This window comes from Danio rerio, chromosome 14, assembly GCF_052040795.2.
Source record: "Danio rerio strain M-AB ecotype USA chromosome 14, GRCz13ab, whole genome shotgun sequence".
Classification (NCBI taxonomy): domain Eukaryota; kingdom Metazoa; phylum Chordata; class Actinopteri; order Cypriniformes; family Danionidae; genus Danio; species Danio rerio.
The window spans coordinates 44,204,720-44,222,443 of record NC_141034.1 but is presented as its reverse complement, the minus strand read 5'-3'; the positions used below and the strand labels follow the sequence as shown (position 1 = coordinate 44,222,443).

At 38.7% G+C, this 17,724-nt stretch overlaps 1 protein-coding gene across 41 annotated transcripts in view; it reads right to left on the bottom strand.

The window, feature by feature from the left end:
* Positions 1–2,592: 2,592 nt before the first annotated feature.
* The window catches only part of diaph2 (diaphanous-related formin 2), a 716,224-nt gene continuing 701,092 nt past the window's right edge, over positions 2,593–17,724 (bottom strand). For 25 of the 41 annotated variants that reach the window (XM_087281970.1, XM_087281979.1, XM_087281982.1 and 22 more), the window contains one exon: positions 2,593–6,974. In XM_087281970.1, coding sequence (XP_087138096.1) covers positions 6,910–6,974 — 65 coding nt within the window. In that variant the 3' untranslated portion in view covers positions 2,593–6,909. Of the gene's footprint in view, positions 6,975–12,274; positions 12,297–17,724 lie in introns of all 41 variants that reach the window. The other 16 variants (XM_087281958.1, XM_087281966.1, XM_087281960.1 and 13 more) reach the window with 1 other exon arrangement.

Here is a 17,724-nt window from a genome sequence, read left to right as displayed (position 1 = left end):
AATTACTATTAATTACTATTACTATTATTACTATTACAATTACAATTACTATGAAGACTAATGCTGTCAGGACTAATTGGTCATATAATATTTTAAAGTGTAGTGAATTGTTTCAAAATATTTTACATTGCAGCGGTTACACCAACTTTTATGCAGTCTTGTCTCTACTTGTATTGGTGGAATTGGAAAATGTTAATACAGTACTATTTCCAGGGCCATTTCTAGACTTTATTTTGTCACCCTATAGGCAAAATTACTATTGTTCACCTCAACACAATATGGACTTTTATAGCTGCTGTTGTAATACAACAACTATAGTAATCCTGTATAAACAAATGACCCAATACTGTAAAGTTTCCACAACAGCAAACTAAAGATTCCTTAACTGCACGTTCACACCAAAGCAGCAAGAGTGTCAAAGGTTGCTCTGGCCGCCCCTTGCGACAACATTGTCAGCTCTGGCGGGGAGAGCATCAAAATTCGCTACATTGATCTCGCATTTAAAGGGGCCATTGCAGCCTATCATATTAGTTACATAAACATCAGTTGCATAAAAATATACCTTCTAGCGTGAAAATGTTGCATACTTATTATCAAATTCATTTAACAATGGGAGATCAAGTTGCATGTGGTGTGGCTTTGCTTCACTTAATTATCCAATGTGTCCATATGTCTGAATTATCCTGAAGCAGCAGTACTGTTTTGTACTTTCGCATGACATTCCCGCTTTTTTAAAGACAAAAATATAACTTATAACATTAATGCACATCAGTAACTCACCAGTAACTTTTTAAATTATGTTCCTGTAACAAAACATTGCAAATAACTGGATTAAATCCGGCGACCGCAACAGTCAAACCCCTGGGAACAACTCTGGTCAGAACCAAAGATCAAAGGATTGTGTTCTCTGGACTTCTCTCAAGCGGTGAACTTCTACATTCTGATTACTTGCCGCCGAACCGCATCATAGCTTATAAAGTTGACTTGATTTCAACTCTCCTCGACGCCCACATCAGCGAAGACGAGCAGCGCTGCTCCCCGCCGCTGACTCTCATTGAAAATGAATAACTTCCGGCTACTTTGACGCTCTCGCCGCTTTCAGTGTGAATGTACAGTTACAGTATTTATTACAGTTTATCAGTTTAAAATAGGTAATACTATGATTGAGCATTCATTAAATTATGAATTCAAGAATACATACAATATAACAAACTTTGAAATGGTATGGTTCAAAAACACTATTGTATTTGCTATGAATTATGCAATGATTCAAATAACTAAATCATAAAGTCATCTGGAATGGCAAAGAAAGTGTTCTTGCAGGACTCCCAGAGTTCATCAAGATTCATTGGATTCATCTTCATCGCCTCCTCCATCTTACCCTAGACATGCTCAATAATGTTTAAGTCCGGTGACTGTGCTTGCTAATCCTGGAGCACCTTGACCTTCTTTGCTTTCAGGAACTTTGATGTGAGGCATAAGTATGAGGAGCGCTATCCTGCTGAAGAATTAGCCCTTTCCTTTGGTTTGTAATGTAATGGGCAGCACAAATGTCTTGATACCTCAGGATGTTGATGTAGCCATTCACTCTGCAGATGTCTCGCACGCCCCAATACTGAATGTAACACCAAACCATGATTTTTCCTTCACCAAACTTGACTGATTTCTATGAGAATATTAGGTGCATGTGGGTCCAATAGGTCTTCTGCAGTATTTGTGATAACTGGGATGCAGTTCAACAGATGATTCATCTGAAAAATATACCTTCAGGCCACTTAGCAGTTAGCCAAGAGGTAATCAGTGTTGCTTTTTACATTTTAATTAGACCACTTTATCATGATATGTAGAAAGAATACGACTATTAGATGAAAAAAAAAAATCTGTTTAACAGCTGACAATAGTCACAGGAATAATGTCTCTTTGTTTAGTGGACTGCTAGTCCTCTGTCCTTTCTGAAAGTGAATATGGTGCACAGTGTGATCACAGTCAGTCTGACCATATTCAATATACAGTATCCACTTAGACATTGTTTTGGACCAGTGAGTTTCCCTGTGGGTGGATCCATTTAGAACAATGAGCAAGTTTTGAGCAGAATCAATTATTGATGAAATGTCAAACTCGACATGACAGTGGCTACGCTTTTCAGATTCCGACACAAGAGTTAATAGACTAAAATGTTCATCTAGTAACTCTGTCATTTTTATGTCTATGAATAATGTTTGAGCAGCCCACACTCTGACATTCTGTGTAGAATATATATGATGTTAATCGTATCTTTCAAACCATTTTTAAAAGAAAAAACGTGGTGGCAGAATTAAATAGTAGGCACGCTGTATTTCACTTTCATGTTAATCTTCGATTTAAAGCAGCCGTATAACAAACGTGGAACAAAGAATACCTGCAGCTTTCCTATTCCGCTGTGAGAAGTGTAAATTTACAGACTTACGGTTCTCCTCAACTGCCTACTCTCATCTCTGGAGCAATAGAAATCAGCTGACTGACCAAATGTCTTGAGAAAAAACCCTTCAGAAAAGGCATAATTCAGGAACTCATCATGTACCGTAAGTAACACAGACAAAAAGGAGACATCTGTTTTTGAGAAAGTGGTTATTATTTAGTATGATGTTTTGTTACATACTCGGGTACAGTGTGCATAACCATTTTCACCTCATTTTTTTAAAGTCACAGATAAAAATAAACTTAAAGATGTTACAAATATAAATCGCTTATAATAAGACAATAAAACACAATGTCTGGGAGAAAAAAAGAAAGGCATGTCTATGGAATCTTACCTAAAAAATAAAAGGATGTCCTGAGACAGTTGCTGTTGTTCTTACCCATTAAACTTTGATCTTGTTCCAAGTGCCAATTACAATGAGCGGGAATGAGAGCGAACTGGGGGAGACTTCAGAGAATGGAGATTGAATCGCTTGTCAGAAATAGTTACCGCACATGCGAGCAGTCTGTTTTGGCAATGATATGCAAACTAAAAGATCCCTCCAGTCTATATTTAACAAGTTAAAGTGCACCATCATACAATCCAAACTGAGGATATCAAAGAAATGTGGATAAATGAGACAGCAGAGGACCCAAATTGGCACTAGTAACTTCATTTTTTATGCCTACTTCTGGTCTCTGCCTAGCATCCAATTAAAGTATTGGATTTGACTGGAAATGTTACACTGTCAGTCACTTGCAGACTCTAACCTGCATTAGGATATACTCTCTATCAAATACACATCACACATATATATTAGCCTATAGTAATGCACAAGATTAACACCAACATCACTGATGGAGGGGATGATCACTGGTATAAAACGATGTTTTCTTAGGAAAGAGAGGAAAAAAGTCTATAAATTACACTTTTTTTTAAAGAGACATTATAGTTGTAAAAATTACGACATCACTAAGCCCTATCTCTGTTTTTTAACTCTGAATGGATGCGATACTGCTGTTTCCATGTGTAATGTAGTGACTCGTTTTCATCATTCAGAAAATATTAGTGTGATTTGAACTAAATCAGCCGATTTAAATGTTATCGAATGAGCGTAATCTGTGGTTAACAGCTGATAGATATGTTCCAATAGGTGCCTGCTGCTCCAACTGATAGGCTCAGTGGGCTGTTATCATCCATTCAGATGGTTAATCAGCTATAGATAACATACAGTTGCGGGCGAAAGTTAATGAGAATTATTTATATTATTTATTAAATTTCGAGGGTTCATGGGAGTATGCACAACCAGCCCACATGTGTTTTGTGGACTTGGAGAAGGCATTAGACCATGTCTCTCGTGGCATTTTGTGGAGGGTGCTCTGGGGCTATGGGGTCAGAGGCGCTCTGTTAAGGGCCATCTCGTCCCTGTATGAACAGAGTAGGAGTTTGGTTCGCATTGCCGACAATAAGTCAGACTTGTTTCCATTGCATGTTGGACTCCAGCAAGGCTGCCCCTTGTCACCAATTCTGCTCTTTATTTTTATGGACAGAATTTCAAAGCGCAGCCTTGGGCAGGAGAGGGTCCGGTTCAGGAAACAACGGGACTTCATCTCTGCTATTCGCAGACTATATTGTTTTGTTGGCTTCATCAAGCACTGGAGCAGTTTGCTGCCAAGTGTGATGCGGCTGGGATGAGAATCAGCACCTTCAAGTCCAAGGCCTTGGTGCTCCACCGGAAAAAGGTGGTTTGCCATCTCCATGTTGGAAGCAAAGTTCCAGGTGAAGGAGTTCAAGTATCTTGGGGTTTTGTTCAGGATTGAGGGAAGAATTGAAAGTGAGATTGACAGGTGGATTGGTGCAGTGGCAGCAGTAATTCAGTCGATGTATCGGTCCGTTGTGGTAAAGAAGGAGCTGAGCTGAAAAGCAAAGCTTTCAATTTACCGGTCAGTCTAGGTTACTACTCTCACCTATGGTCATAACTGAGAGGACAAGATCTCAGATAAAAGCGGCCGATATGACTTTTCTTTGCAGGGTGGCAAGGCGTACCTTTATGGATAGGGTGAGGAGCATTGAAACCTGGGAGCAGCTGGGAGTAGAGCCACTGCTCCTCCACATCGAGAGAAGTCAGCTGAGGTGGCTCAGGCATCTGTTGCGGATGCCTCTTGCATGCCTATCTAAGGCGGTGTGTTCCAGGCATGTCCCACTGGGAGCAGGCCTTGGGGAAAACCCAGGACATGCTGGAGGGAATATGTCCCTCGGCTGGCCTGAGAACACCTCGGGATCCCCTTGGAATAGCTGGAGGAAGTGTCTGGGGAGAGGGAAGTCTAGGGCTCTTTCCTAAGACTGCTGCCCCTGCGACCCAGCCCCAGAAAATAGGTAGAAAATGAATGAATGAATGAATGATTTATTAAATTTCCCATTAATTGTATTATATTAACGTCTACCTCTACCTCAACCCTAATCTCAACCGCCACAGTAATGTAAAAACAGGTCTGGATCTTGAGTCTTCTCCATTAGTATAGCTGATTAACCACGAGAATTATTTGTATTAATTCTAATAGTAGGCACAGAAGCCCCCTACTGGTCCATATCTATAAGCTGATAACCACTGATAACAGCCATTCAATCGAGTGATAACATTCGACTAAATCATCTTCCTTAATCTCAGTATGCTAGCTTTCTTTTGTGTATCATGAATGTTTGGCACATGTATCAAAAGACTATCGTTTCTGACTATAAGACAGAAAGCTTGGGAATTATTTGATGAATCCACCAGATAAATGTATCTAAACGGAGTTTGACTGGGAAATAACAATGCATGTGGAAGATGTCTGCACTGACAGTGTGCAGATGCTGTAATTACCATTAACTTAAGTTTAAAATAACCAGTAGTGAGAGTCATGAGAGCCGAGTGCAGCTTCTGGAAACCATTCAAAGGGCAGTTTTAATTAGAAAAGCAAATCAATGGATTGCGATTCGCTGCATCTCGACCTTTCCTCTCCCTCTTGAGGGAGAGTATGACAAACACAGTGCGAGAAGAAAGACTGGCTTGTTTAACACCACACCATGGTTGTACTGCATTTACTTGCACTGGATGTGCAAATTTAACTCATTGCCTTCACATAAAGAAAAGCAGCGGATTTGCGTGTGGCTTGTACCAGTATGACTCCAGTCACTCATATTGTTGCCTGCAGTGTTATGGACATGGGGGGTCGAAGACATTACGAAAAATGACTCCTCAACAAGCATAAGAGAAGGGAGGTGGCGGGGAAAATTTCACTAATGGTTTTCACATGAAGACAGCCACCATGTTGTGAACGTTGTGTCACTTTCTACTACTGTATGACTGGAATCTGGTTAATGTTCACATATCAAAAGCTTCAGGCTAAATCTGGCAAACTGAGAATAAATTCATATTCTGCAAACTGTGAAACGTGAACTTTGAGTACTGAATCTGATAAATACTCCTCTTTGTGAAAGCACGGATGGCGAAGCAAATGCATTCGGTCAGAAAGAGAGAGCTCTTAAAGTTGACCATTGGATTTTGAAGAAAACCCCTCATAAAAACCCCTAAGCTACAGTTCACTAAAATGCTCTTCTACAAGAGGGCTAAAAGCTAAAAGCACAGTGACTTGGAAGGAAATCACGAAGAAAAGCCGTGACATATTTGAAAACTGAAATGAATGGCATCTCTTTGATTCGCATACCTGCAGATTCACTTAATAAAACCTTTGACTCTGCTAGAGAAACATCTGCGAATGTTTGAAGTGTTTACCGTAGATAAAGAGCAATATCTTTCATCCACCTAAGGTACCTTGTGGCACTGGCAGGTCTTACACAGCACAAATGTGTACACACTGAAGCTAATATCAGCAGCTTTTTCATGTCGCTACATACATAGGATTTGTAATATATGAAGAGAGGCAGTGATCAGAGGTTATACAGCTGAGGGGGGGAATTAAGGATCGGAGATCTAAATCTGTCAGAAAGCAAAAGGGGTAGGCAGTTTCAGTCAAGTCATGTTTTTTTTCAAATAAAGTCCCTCTGCTGATATGCATACAGAATCGCACAGTCCTTTCTGGTGGCCTTTGTCATCAGGAGCATGTTTGTCTGTCCAATAGCGAGAGATCAAACCACAGCCAATCATTGATTGTTTGGAGATAGTGAGCCAAATCAGGGAAGTCAGCGTCATGAGAAATAAACAAAGCTGACATAACTGAAAATACCAAACAAACGCCGCATAATTAAACTGGCGCATTGCACGATGTAGTATATAAGGCTTCAGAAGGGTCATGTGATCCTGCAATGAAGTGTCTGTGATGCACATCTTGAGGTTTTTTCTGCGTTTTGTGTGCATGTGTGTATGTATGTGAAAGCCGAGGGCTCCGTCTCCATCCCGGTTCAGCCCTCCTCGGTGTTGTCCCCACTCTTGGGTCTTTGGCACTTGGCGAACGTCCTTAGCCGGCAAGCGATCATCGGACCATAGGGTTTGCATTGTGGCGCGAACGGGATCTTTCCAAACCAGTGCGACGGTTGTCTGTTGAAAAAGAGAACAAGTAAGAACACTTAGAGGAATATTCACGAAAAAAACAATGCAAAAATCAGAGACGGAAAACAGGGAAGGAAACAGGGGCTTAGAAAATAGTTTGAAAGAAGATGAGGAACAACATCAGACATCATAACAAAGGCAAAGTGATTAAGGAGAGAGCTACATAAGAAGGTCTGGAGTCGGCTGCTTCTTGTCTGGTGTCATAGTAACTCCATTGAGCTTGCGATCTAGTCTCGGGCTTGAGAGATCCTTCACCTATAACAACACAGCCTGGAGAAGAGACACTTAATGGAACGCGCCCATACACAAGTAGGAAAACAGTGCGTACACAGCTGCATGTGCTTATCTGAAGACTACTGGAGGTCTGGGAGCATTTAAAGGGATAGTTCATCTAAAAATAACATTCTAGCACAGTTATATACACCCTTATGTTGTTTAAACCTTGCTCATATGACTGAAGACAATAGCGCTTGATGTATGTACTCCTTTTGGATCGCAGAGAAGATGGTTAAAATTCACACTTAGCAGGATTAGCCTTATTTAATTGGCTTGATTTAAAAACAAACTCTGGTGTAATTAATCTTTTACTGCTGTTCATTTGAATGGATGTGAACACTGCCACCTGAGCCTTGGTGTGAACTAAGAAAGCAGACCCCTTAAAAGATGGGTCTTGTTCTGCTTCCAAATAATCTCTACTGTGGTTCGGCTAAAATATGAGGCACCAAAAACCGGATATGATGTGACAAGAAGTGACCATAAAAATGATAGCTCAAGCACACAGGGCTTTTTTTTTTTCATCATAGCCACAATGTTGTTCATCACAATTCAAAACAATCATCAAAAACGTATATCCTTCGAACGGATTGAAATGTTGTTGTGCTACAGACACACAACAGACCATTTTCTGGCATGGATTTGACTTTACATATTTTACAAGCTTTTCATTCTTTTTCAATTTATAATAACACCATCACATGTACTGTATGCACACACAGGGCCCTATCATACACCCGGCACAAAGCGGCACAAGGCAATTGTTGTTTGCTAGATTTAGCTCAGCGCAAGAGTCGTTTTGACATTTTGCAGCACGCTGTTTAAATAGCAAATGCATTTGCGGTCATATGTGCGCCCAATGGCGTTCTGGTCTAAAAAAGGAGGCGTTTTAAGGCTCATTGCAGGCACGTTGCTATTTTGAGGAACTATAATAGACTGCACAATAGACCAGAGCAAAGCTGGTTTAAAGTCCAGTGCAGAACGCGTTAGCTGTGCGCCTCGCTTAAACATTGCTTAATACACACAGGATGTACAACATTACGCAAATATCTTTACAAATAAAAAATAATTAAAGGATTAAAATATTACAAACATTCTTATTTTCTAGCCTACATAAATACAAAGACCACCGCCTCCATGCCTTCTTCATCTTGGGGGGCTTTTTTTCAATGACAATTTGCTTTTGTATAATGTTATTATTAGTAGTATTCTTTATTATATGCATATTTATATTTGTTTTATTAAAAACAATCTTAGATTTGCCCATCTGTCAGGTTTGAGACCAATTTGGAAATAACTCATTGTTATTGTTCATTTATTCGTTTGCTGGAAATTAGAAATGAATTTAGAAATAGTTTTGAAACAAATCTTTGCGCTTAATAAACAAAATTAATTATGTATAGGCTATATAGGCTATATAGAATGGATGTCTGTGGTTACAACATGTTTCTCTATACAAAGTGAAAGTAATGAATGAGGAGGCTCATCTCTCATTCTTGCGCTGATGCTCTATTTTCTCTCTAGTGAAGCAATCAGTTTTTCCACTTCAAAGTCTGCCATAACTGACTCTTAAAGGGAATGGGAGATGAGACTCTGATTGGCTTATTCTCAAAACACACCTATAGCTCATTACATGCCCTTTATGCTTTTGCACCCTGCGCTTGGGACTTTGCGCCAATATCGTTAAAATAGAGCCCACAATGAGAGTGTTATGTGTTGTCGTGTATGTTTAGTACATTGTGTTTTTCCGTTTTTTTTTAGTTTTGTATCTTTAGTCTTGGTCTTGAAAATGCAAATACTAAGTGAACCAAGACTAACCAGCAAGCATTTATTAATTATTTTTTGTATTTTAAAGATGTCTAATTTATGTCTAAATGGATAAATCTGTACTGTTTGTGAAAATTTAATAGCTCTAACAACTACTAGATTGACATCTAGGCTAACATCTAAGAAAAGCCCACAACTAGACTATATTTACAGTACACAGAATACACAGATTAGACAGACTTCAGTCATTCGTTCCTGTGCATTTGATGACTAGTTTGGTTTTGGACTATTTTTAGATGCTTATTAGATTTTCAATGAACAAAATTAACCATGTTTAACCAAGATATCTAAAGTATGCTTAGATGTATGTTAGACATAATATAGACTTATGTTATATCCAGACCAAATGAACCTAGAGTACTGAGCTACAAGTGTTTTAATTTAAGGGTTAGCTATAGTTTAATTGTTTAAACTATAAAATACTAAGCAGATTCTCTTTGAATCTAGGCCAATAGAATTATTATGGAGGCATACTAAATGTGCTAGCCGAACTTGGCAACCGAGACCAGCCATTATAGGATCACACAAAGGCCCTCTCTACACTCAAACATGGTGTAGTGAGAGTCTGGGTGGAGGCCATGTGGCAGGTGGAGTGGACAACCTTCCTCTTTCCCCCGTAGATTCCAGGGCCAACTCCATGCTTAAGCCGCCACACCTTTCGTACCTACCCTGGCAGGTCTGCCCGTGCAACTGCCATTACTCAGTGCCAGGTGCCCATGCCACCATGGGCTGGGCATAGTTTAATGGAACAGACCCCATTCATCATGTCAGGTAATGAGTTAGGAGCAAGTGGGCACCACAGTAAAGGCGGATTCATACTTCAAACTAAATTGAAGTCTAGCTCGTTTGCCAAGGTCAGTTGCCTGGGCCAATGAGAAAACAAGCTAGAAATCATTTTGAAAAGGCTGTTTTATGGCTTTGTCTGGGCAAAGAGATTTTTGCAACAAGACAAAGGTGAAATAGAACACAGTCACAGTGGCCAACTATGTGTTATTACTACCAATAACAGTGTAGCTGAAAGCTCAGTGTTTGGTGATTATAAGAGCAAGTGCTTTGTGCTAACAAATCCCCTTTTTGAGTTTGCCTAGAGCCTTTTAATTCAAGCTTCAGTAGACGTATAAATCTGTCCTAACAAGGATACTCACCACAGGGGAGGGACAATGCTAATAACAAGAGGGTAATACAAAGAGATGGAAGGGATGTGGTTAAGGTAGAGGGAGGAACGGTCCAATGAAAACCGAGAGAACAAGTGGAGAGGAAATCCGCATTTCTCTGCAGAACAACTTCCTCTGGCATCGGTGAAAGTGGAAGATGCTGAACTTTGAACTCTGCATGGAAACCACAATATGAGTTGAAATGATGGCAGAGTCTTTCATCCACTTGCACTTCAAAAAGCCAAGCGCCCGAAGGCCTCCAGTCTTTTTCTCTCTGAACTGAATGGGCACTGCACATTGACAGCAGTGCTAAAAACAAAGAACCTTCTAGAACTTGTCAGGGAAAGGCAGTTATTTCAGATTTTATTTACAATTTCTGTGCGTATGTGTGTATATAGTGGAAATAAATAGGTTAAACAGTCATATCAGACATGTCCTCTAGACCAGAAATGAGCAAACTTTTTCATACGAAGGGCCAAAAAACAGAATATCTTTGATAGTCGTGCACCAACGATAAATAAACCAAACTATACCAAACTATTTTACATTAAAGTTGCAATGGGTATTTTCCTAATTTATTTCATAATATTTAAAAATACATAGAATTTTTTTTTATTAACTAATGCAGTATAGTTTTTTAAATTGCTGAATAACTAGTTGCAATTTAAACAATCATATTTTTTAACACAGTGGAGTTCAATGAATACACTAGTCAAGCAGAATCTGCCTTTGCCTTGATTTGCTCAAGGCAATTTTTTATCCGTCCGGTGACAGTATGTACATTTTAAATGAAATCTGATTAAGGATGCTTTCGCACCTAGTCTTTTGTTATGGAACCTGGCGCGTTTCCCCAGTTAGCAGGGTTCGTTTGGCATATGTGAATCCAGCAATCGCTCACATTCGCGCCAAAACAATCGGTCCGAGATTGCCTGAATGAGGTGATCTCTGACCAATGTAAGGAGAATTTACTTGCATGTGACTTGTTTTAGCTATTTTGGTCTGTTTAGAAACGTTGCCGTGTAAAAGCGAATCACACCACGAACAAAGAGCAACATTGTAACAATTCTAATTCCTATTTCGGAACAAAACAATCGATCTGCAGGTGTGAAACACCCTAAATAACTATGCGTTTTATAGTTTTAACAATACAACAAACAAATAAAAGGTTCAATTAAATTTGAAATGACAATCTCTAAACCACACCCATCATTCTCCCTCTCAGATGGGATGGCAGGCCAAATCAAAGGTTACCATGGGCCAACTTTGGCCCGCGGGCCCTAGTTTGAGCATCTCTGCTGCAGACAAAATAAATGTTTTTGACAATAAATGATAATCAAAATTTTCTGCAAATGTAATTATTATACAAGTAAACATACCGAAGGCAGGAGAGAAGGAAAAGAGGATGAACCCACACTGAGAGCAAAAAGAGATGGTAAACACATCTCTACACCAAACACTGCCATTGTTCTGCCAATTGCTTCTAAGTTGCCCATTTTAGTTAAATTGGAAGGTGACACACAGACTACAGTATTTTGTCTTGACAGGATCAGGGACGGCTGGCGGCACTTCCTCAAGTTTGTGGTCCAAATTGAAAATGGATGAAAGCGTCATGGCTTGATTGAGAGTGGAACATGGGGATGCTTGGAACATTTGGCAAGGCAGGGGAAAACGACGTCTAGGGAGGAATACTTGAAATAATTGCTTGAGCTCAACAGATTGAAGATTGGTGGAGAAAAAGTCTATGTTTCAACCAAATGGGCATAACCAACCAACAAACAGGCTTTTTTTGTTTTTAATTTGGGCTGAAAAGCTGTGTTTCTGACATGAGGCGCTTCAGTCTAAAGCATCCCATCTACAACAAACAATCACACCAACAAACAGCACTTTCTATTGGGGGCACACATAATGAAGCTATTCTCTAAAGAGTGAGCATTCACTTCCACAATAAAAATACACCACTAGACAATTTCAGGAGAACTGTGCCACTGATCACAAATCTGTCAAGTGCTTTTGGATTTGATGGCTTTTTTTTACCTGCTTTTCCCAGAGGCAGCATCTTTAGGTTGGATGCACAAAGAAAAAAGGATTGATGAAAAAAAAAAGAACATTTGGTTTCACACCAGAGAAATATCTGCATTTCAGGACTTAATTAAATGATGTTATTGGTTGACATGGGAAGGGGGAGTCAAATGTGACCAAAACGTCAAAACACATTGCAAAGCGGGATCATGGGATTAGCCTAGGGTTTAAAAAATAGCCCTAAAAAGCTAGTAAGCAAACAGACACTCACAAAGGACAGAAAAGTGGTCATACATTCACTGTATCCAACACTTTCACCATATGATTGAGTGATAGGCTCCAGACGGCCCCATGTGCATTCTTCTAAAGAGATTAAACCACATAATGGATTTTGCATTACTGTCATCTGCCTGTAATTACATGACGTTACATCATCAGGAGAGTCCTTTGGCACGAGGTTTGCTCCATGAATAACAAACAAGCTTCAATCAACAGCCGAGTAGTAACTATGTGAATAAACACAGGTAATTATGAGAGTGAATAATTTACATGTTTGATGCAGCTCAAATATTCAATATGTATGCAATAAATATTAAATGCGCCGAGGCAAATATTTTCAAATAAACACTTTTTGGTTATGCATCTCTTGTTTTGGATAGACCTTCTAAGAAAACACACACACACACACACACACACCGATGGTAATGTGCAAACTTGTATCGCTTCATTTTTTTCCCACCGACAAAATGTAATAAAGGGCGATTAAATCTTGGAGGGCCATATGTCAACACACAATGTTTACCGCTTGTGGGCCGTAGAGGGAGGTGAGGCAGAGAGAGAAAACAGACTGCAGCAGTAACAGCTACTGTATCTGCTCTTCTCATCTTCTGCATGCCTTTGCCAGACTCCAGCTCCATGGGTAATGGAGCACCAGAAACAAGAAATAGGATGTGATGGTGGAGGGGAGTTGCTTCTTCGTTTTTAAGTTATGGGGCTTGGAGAGTAAAACCTACAGTTATAGAAGCCAAGGTTTCCTACAAAGCTGAAAGTAATTGTTTTGAGTCAGTGAGGGAAGGTTACATCAGCTGCAGCAGTGCAGAATAGAAGGTCAGAGAGGTGCCTGACCCTGAGGCAGCTCAAAAGAGGCCTTTAATGCCTCGCAGCCTTGGTTTGTTTGGCAAGAAGGTAAACACACACAAAAAAAAAAAAAAAAAAAAAAAAAGAGCGGCCAAATGTGTTACTGAAACAAAAAAAAATTGTTTGCAGATATGTTAGTTCAGATAAAAAACCTATAGAAGCAGGATTGTTTTAAATTTACATTTTAACCTCTAAGTAACAGTAACTACATTATATATACAGGGTTTGTACACATTTTTGTCCAACTAAAATTCTATGACTCTTTCAAGGCTTTCAAGTAAATACTCATGACATAAATTTTCATGTAATGACTATGTATATTAAAAAAAGAAGAAAAATGCACAAAGTGATTACAGCATAGAGTAACATCTATGTTATTTTTAATGCAAAATAAAAGTTATTTAGATCATTTTTACACAACACTAAGATAAAATGACAACCCAGGCTCATTCCGCTTACGTACCCCTATATACATTGCTGGAGAATGCCAAATATGTCACTGGATGTAGGTTTTTTGCAGTTTTTGTTTTTGCCAATCTGCCAGAGGCTGCTCTTTACATTTTTTCAGATCTCAAATTTTACTCGTACATGCCATTCTCGCCTGCTTTTCTTGTGTAAATCCACCAGAGACCGCTGTCGGGGTGCTGGGGGCTGTTGGATAGAGAAGGGGTGTCGCGGACAAAGGACGAAAATGAAGAGGGATAGGGAGTCCGGCGTGTTCTGGCACAAAGTAAGCCATGTCTAAACCCAACCAATAGTGTTTAAAAAAGCACCAATTGACCAGCACCCACCTCCCTAAACCCAACCGACAGTGTTTTGAATGCCAATCCAAAATAAGGAAAGCCCTCATGGCAGCATACTTTTGATTACGTTTTCAGATTTTACCACATTTACACTGTTATTTACTTGTTTATTTGATTTTTTGGCTTTTGCTTTTATCTTTCCTGCTTTCTGGAACCATTTTTTACCGGACTCAGACCCCGTCGTCATTGTCTACTCTGCATCTTAAATACTTTTAAGTAAGCGACAAGCCACTGGACAAACAGTTACCAGCGGAAAAGCCATCCATACTGAGGTAATCGGTCAGCTGGCAAGCGCAAAAAGGAACGGTGTCACACCGCCCCCATAGTGTTCATTTTCAAGATGAAATGCAGCCATACGTTGCTCTGGCTACATAATTCACACTCTCCAAAACTGTACATGGGGGATGTTTTCAGATTGAGCCTATGTTTGAAATTATGTGAAAGTATGTAAAGAAAGAGCAAGGATAGAAAAGTAGCAAAAGGCTGCAACAACTAACTTTACCCTTAAGCATAACTTATAAACAAAATAATAGAATAGTAATGATGAAAACTACTGAAAACAAATGATGGAATTGAAAGACCTTGTGTAACTCATTTAATTTATATTAAAAAATATTAAATTATATAAATTCCATGAATTTTCATGAGCTTATAAACCCTGTATATACTTCTAGTTTTATATATCTTCCTTTTTTATAAATATGTTTACATTTCAAACCTGTATCTACCCTAACTCTAACTGTAATATATATATATATATAAGTACACAGCATGCCTCCAATCCCCAAAAAGAAAAAAAAAAGTTTTTTCTTCAGTTGTTTTGTTTCTTTCGATGAGAAACAAAGTCACATATGTCAAATTATACCCATTTTAAAGGTAAAAATGTGTCTAATATATCAAATTTTGGCTTGAAATTAAAGTACTTGATCTATTTTCCTCTCTTTTATGTGGTGTGACAGATTGTTTATCTCAGTTCAAACAGCAGCAGAGCATGAGCTGCTTCATTGCAACTAGTTATAGCATAAAATAAACACGAATAAACATCTCACTTCTCATGCATCCACCAAATTATTGTTTAAATTGTGGAAAAAATGTCAGTAAAACAGCTTGTAAACCACATGTCAGTTAGCATTGCATTTTCTTCTGTAAGTTATTCAGTTTCTAGGAAAAGCAGAGAAATGAATTCTGCAGAAGAGATTTTACACTGTTATCCTACATATTCATTGCTTTATGCTTATTTTTAGTAGTGATGTCTTATTTAATATTTTTTTATGCATATTTTAAAATAATTATGTAACGAGTTTCACAAAAATCTATCATGAAAACATAGATGTGAATTATATTTGGTAGCAAAAACTTCATTTCATTATTAGATCCGGAAGATAATGTAATCCCTGTCATAAACAATTGATGTTTTGTCTGTTGATTACATCTAAAAATAAATAGGAGCTGAATTTTGCAGGTTATTAACAGTCTGTTTTTAACTGTAGCCTTTAATATTATAGAAATGTGCTACTAATATATTCCCTACATAGTTTACAGCATTTCCTGATGCTATATATGTACAGGCATACATGTTAATGACACATAACAAGGTATAGATTGAGGTTGTTTGTCACACCGAGCTGTTAAGTTAGTGTGTTTAAAAATTCTGCTGTATCTTAATGAAACGCAGAACTCTGGGCATGAGTCATTTCAATAAAAAAAATAAGAAAAAGAAAAATACTTCTTGAAAATGGAGGAAAGAATAATTATTTAACACTGAAAAGTGTTATGTGTGATCAATGCTGCATTCAGTGAGGAAAATATATATTTAAAGCTCTGTAACCCTTGGAACAGCTAAAAATGTTCAACAGCAAACAACATCAATAAACACAAGATGCTCAAAGGCGAATAAATAAATTACAAGACCAAAACTTCATGATGACCTCTTTGAGTAAAAGATGACAAGGGATGACGAAACACGAAATGATGGGATGTCAAAATGTAACATAAAAAATGTTTTACATCTTAAGTTATACCATAGATTAACATTAAGGTAACAACACTTAATACAACACTTTTTTTTTTCTTTATGCATTTATTGTCCTTCACATATTCATTGTCTTTTATGTATTACTGTCAAGATTGCTAATTGTATATTGTTTTGTTTTTTAGAGTGTGTTGTTGTACTTTGCACTGTCTGTATGTCTGTATGTATGACAATAAAAGTGATTTGATTTGATTTAATAACAAGATAACAACTTATTGATACATACCCCTATATACATTTCTGAAGAGTGTCAAATACATCTTAAGAAGTAATTTTTTTGTGCATTTTTTGGTTGCAAATCTGCCAGAAGCCGTTTTCATGCTTTTTCAGATCTCACATTTCTCTCGCAAGTGCCATTTGCACCTGCTGTTCTTGCGTAAATCCATCAGAGGCAGCTGTCAACTGACTTAATGACTGACTGACTGACTGACTGATACCTCCAACCACCCTCCTTCCTTAAGCGCAACCGATTGATCAGCGCTCAACCCACTTCCCTAAACCCAACTGACAGTGTTTTTAAAAGCAATCCAGAAAATGAAAAGCCCTCGCGGCAGTCTGATTTTTATTATGTTTTCAGATTTTACCACAATCTTACCGTACGTTCACACCGAAAAAGGCGAGAGCGTCAAAGTAGCCGGAAGTCATTAATTTTCAATGAGAGCCGGCGACGATAGGCGACGATAAGCGGCGAGGAGCAGCGCGGCGCGTCTTCGCCGGCATGAGCGTCGAGGAGAGTTAAAATGAAGTCAACTTTATGGTAATGAGCTATGACGCGGTTCGGCGGCAAGCAATCAGAATGAAGACGTCCAACGCTTGATAGCAGTTCAGGGAACACAGACCTGTGAACTTTGGTTCCGACCACAGTTGTTCCCAAGGGTTTGATTATTGCGGTCGCCGGATTTCCAATTATTTACAATGTTTTCTTACAGGAACATTCATTAAATAAGTTACTGATGTTCATTAATGTTATATAAATTTATCTTAAAAAAGAGGGAATCTCACGCGATGTGACAGTACAAAACACTATAGCTGCTTCAGGATATTTCAGACATATGGACACATATTGGATAAATAGAGCAAAGCCACACCACATGCAACTTGATCTTCCATTGTTTTATGAATTTGATAAGAAGTGCGCAACATTTTCACGCTAAAAACATGTCTTATGCAGGAATGTAACTGATATGCTGCAACGGCTCCTTTAAGTACGAGATCAATGTAGCAAGTTTTGACGCTCTCGCCGCCGGAGCTGAAGGCAGACAGCGTTGTCGCCAGGGCGGCCAGAACGTATGGTTATCCTGTTATTTACTTGTTTTATTTTTTGGCATTTGTTTTACCTGGCTTCTGAAATCGTTCTTTACTAAGCTCGAATGGAGTTGTCACGGTCAACTCTGCTCTGCGCCTCAAATCCTTCAACATACACGACGAGCCACTGGACAAACTGGTAACAGCGGAAAAGCCAACCACACAGTAGTAAACTGTCAGCTGGTAAG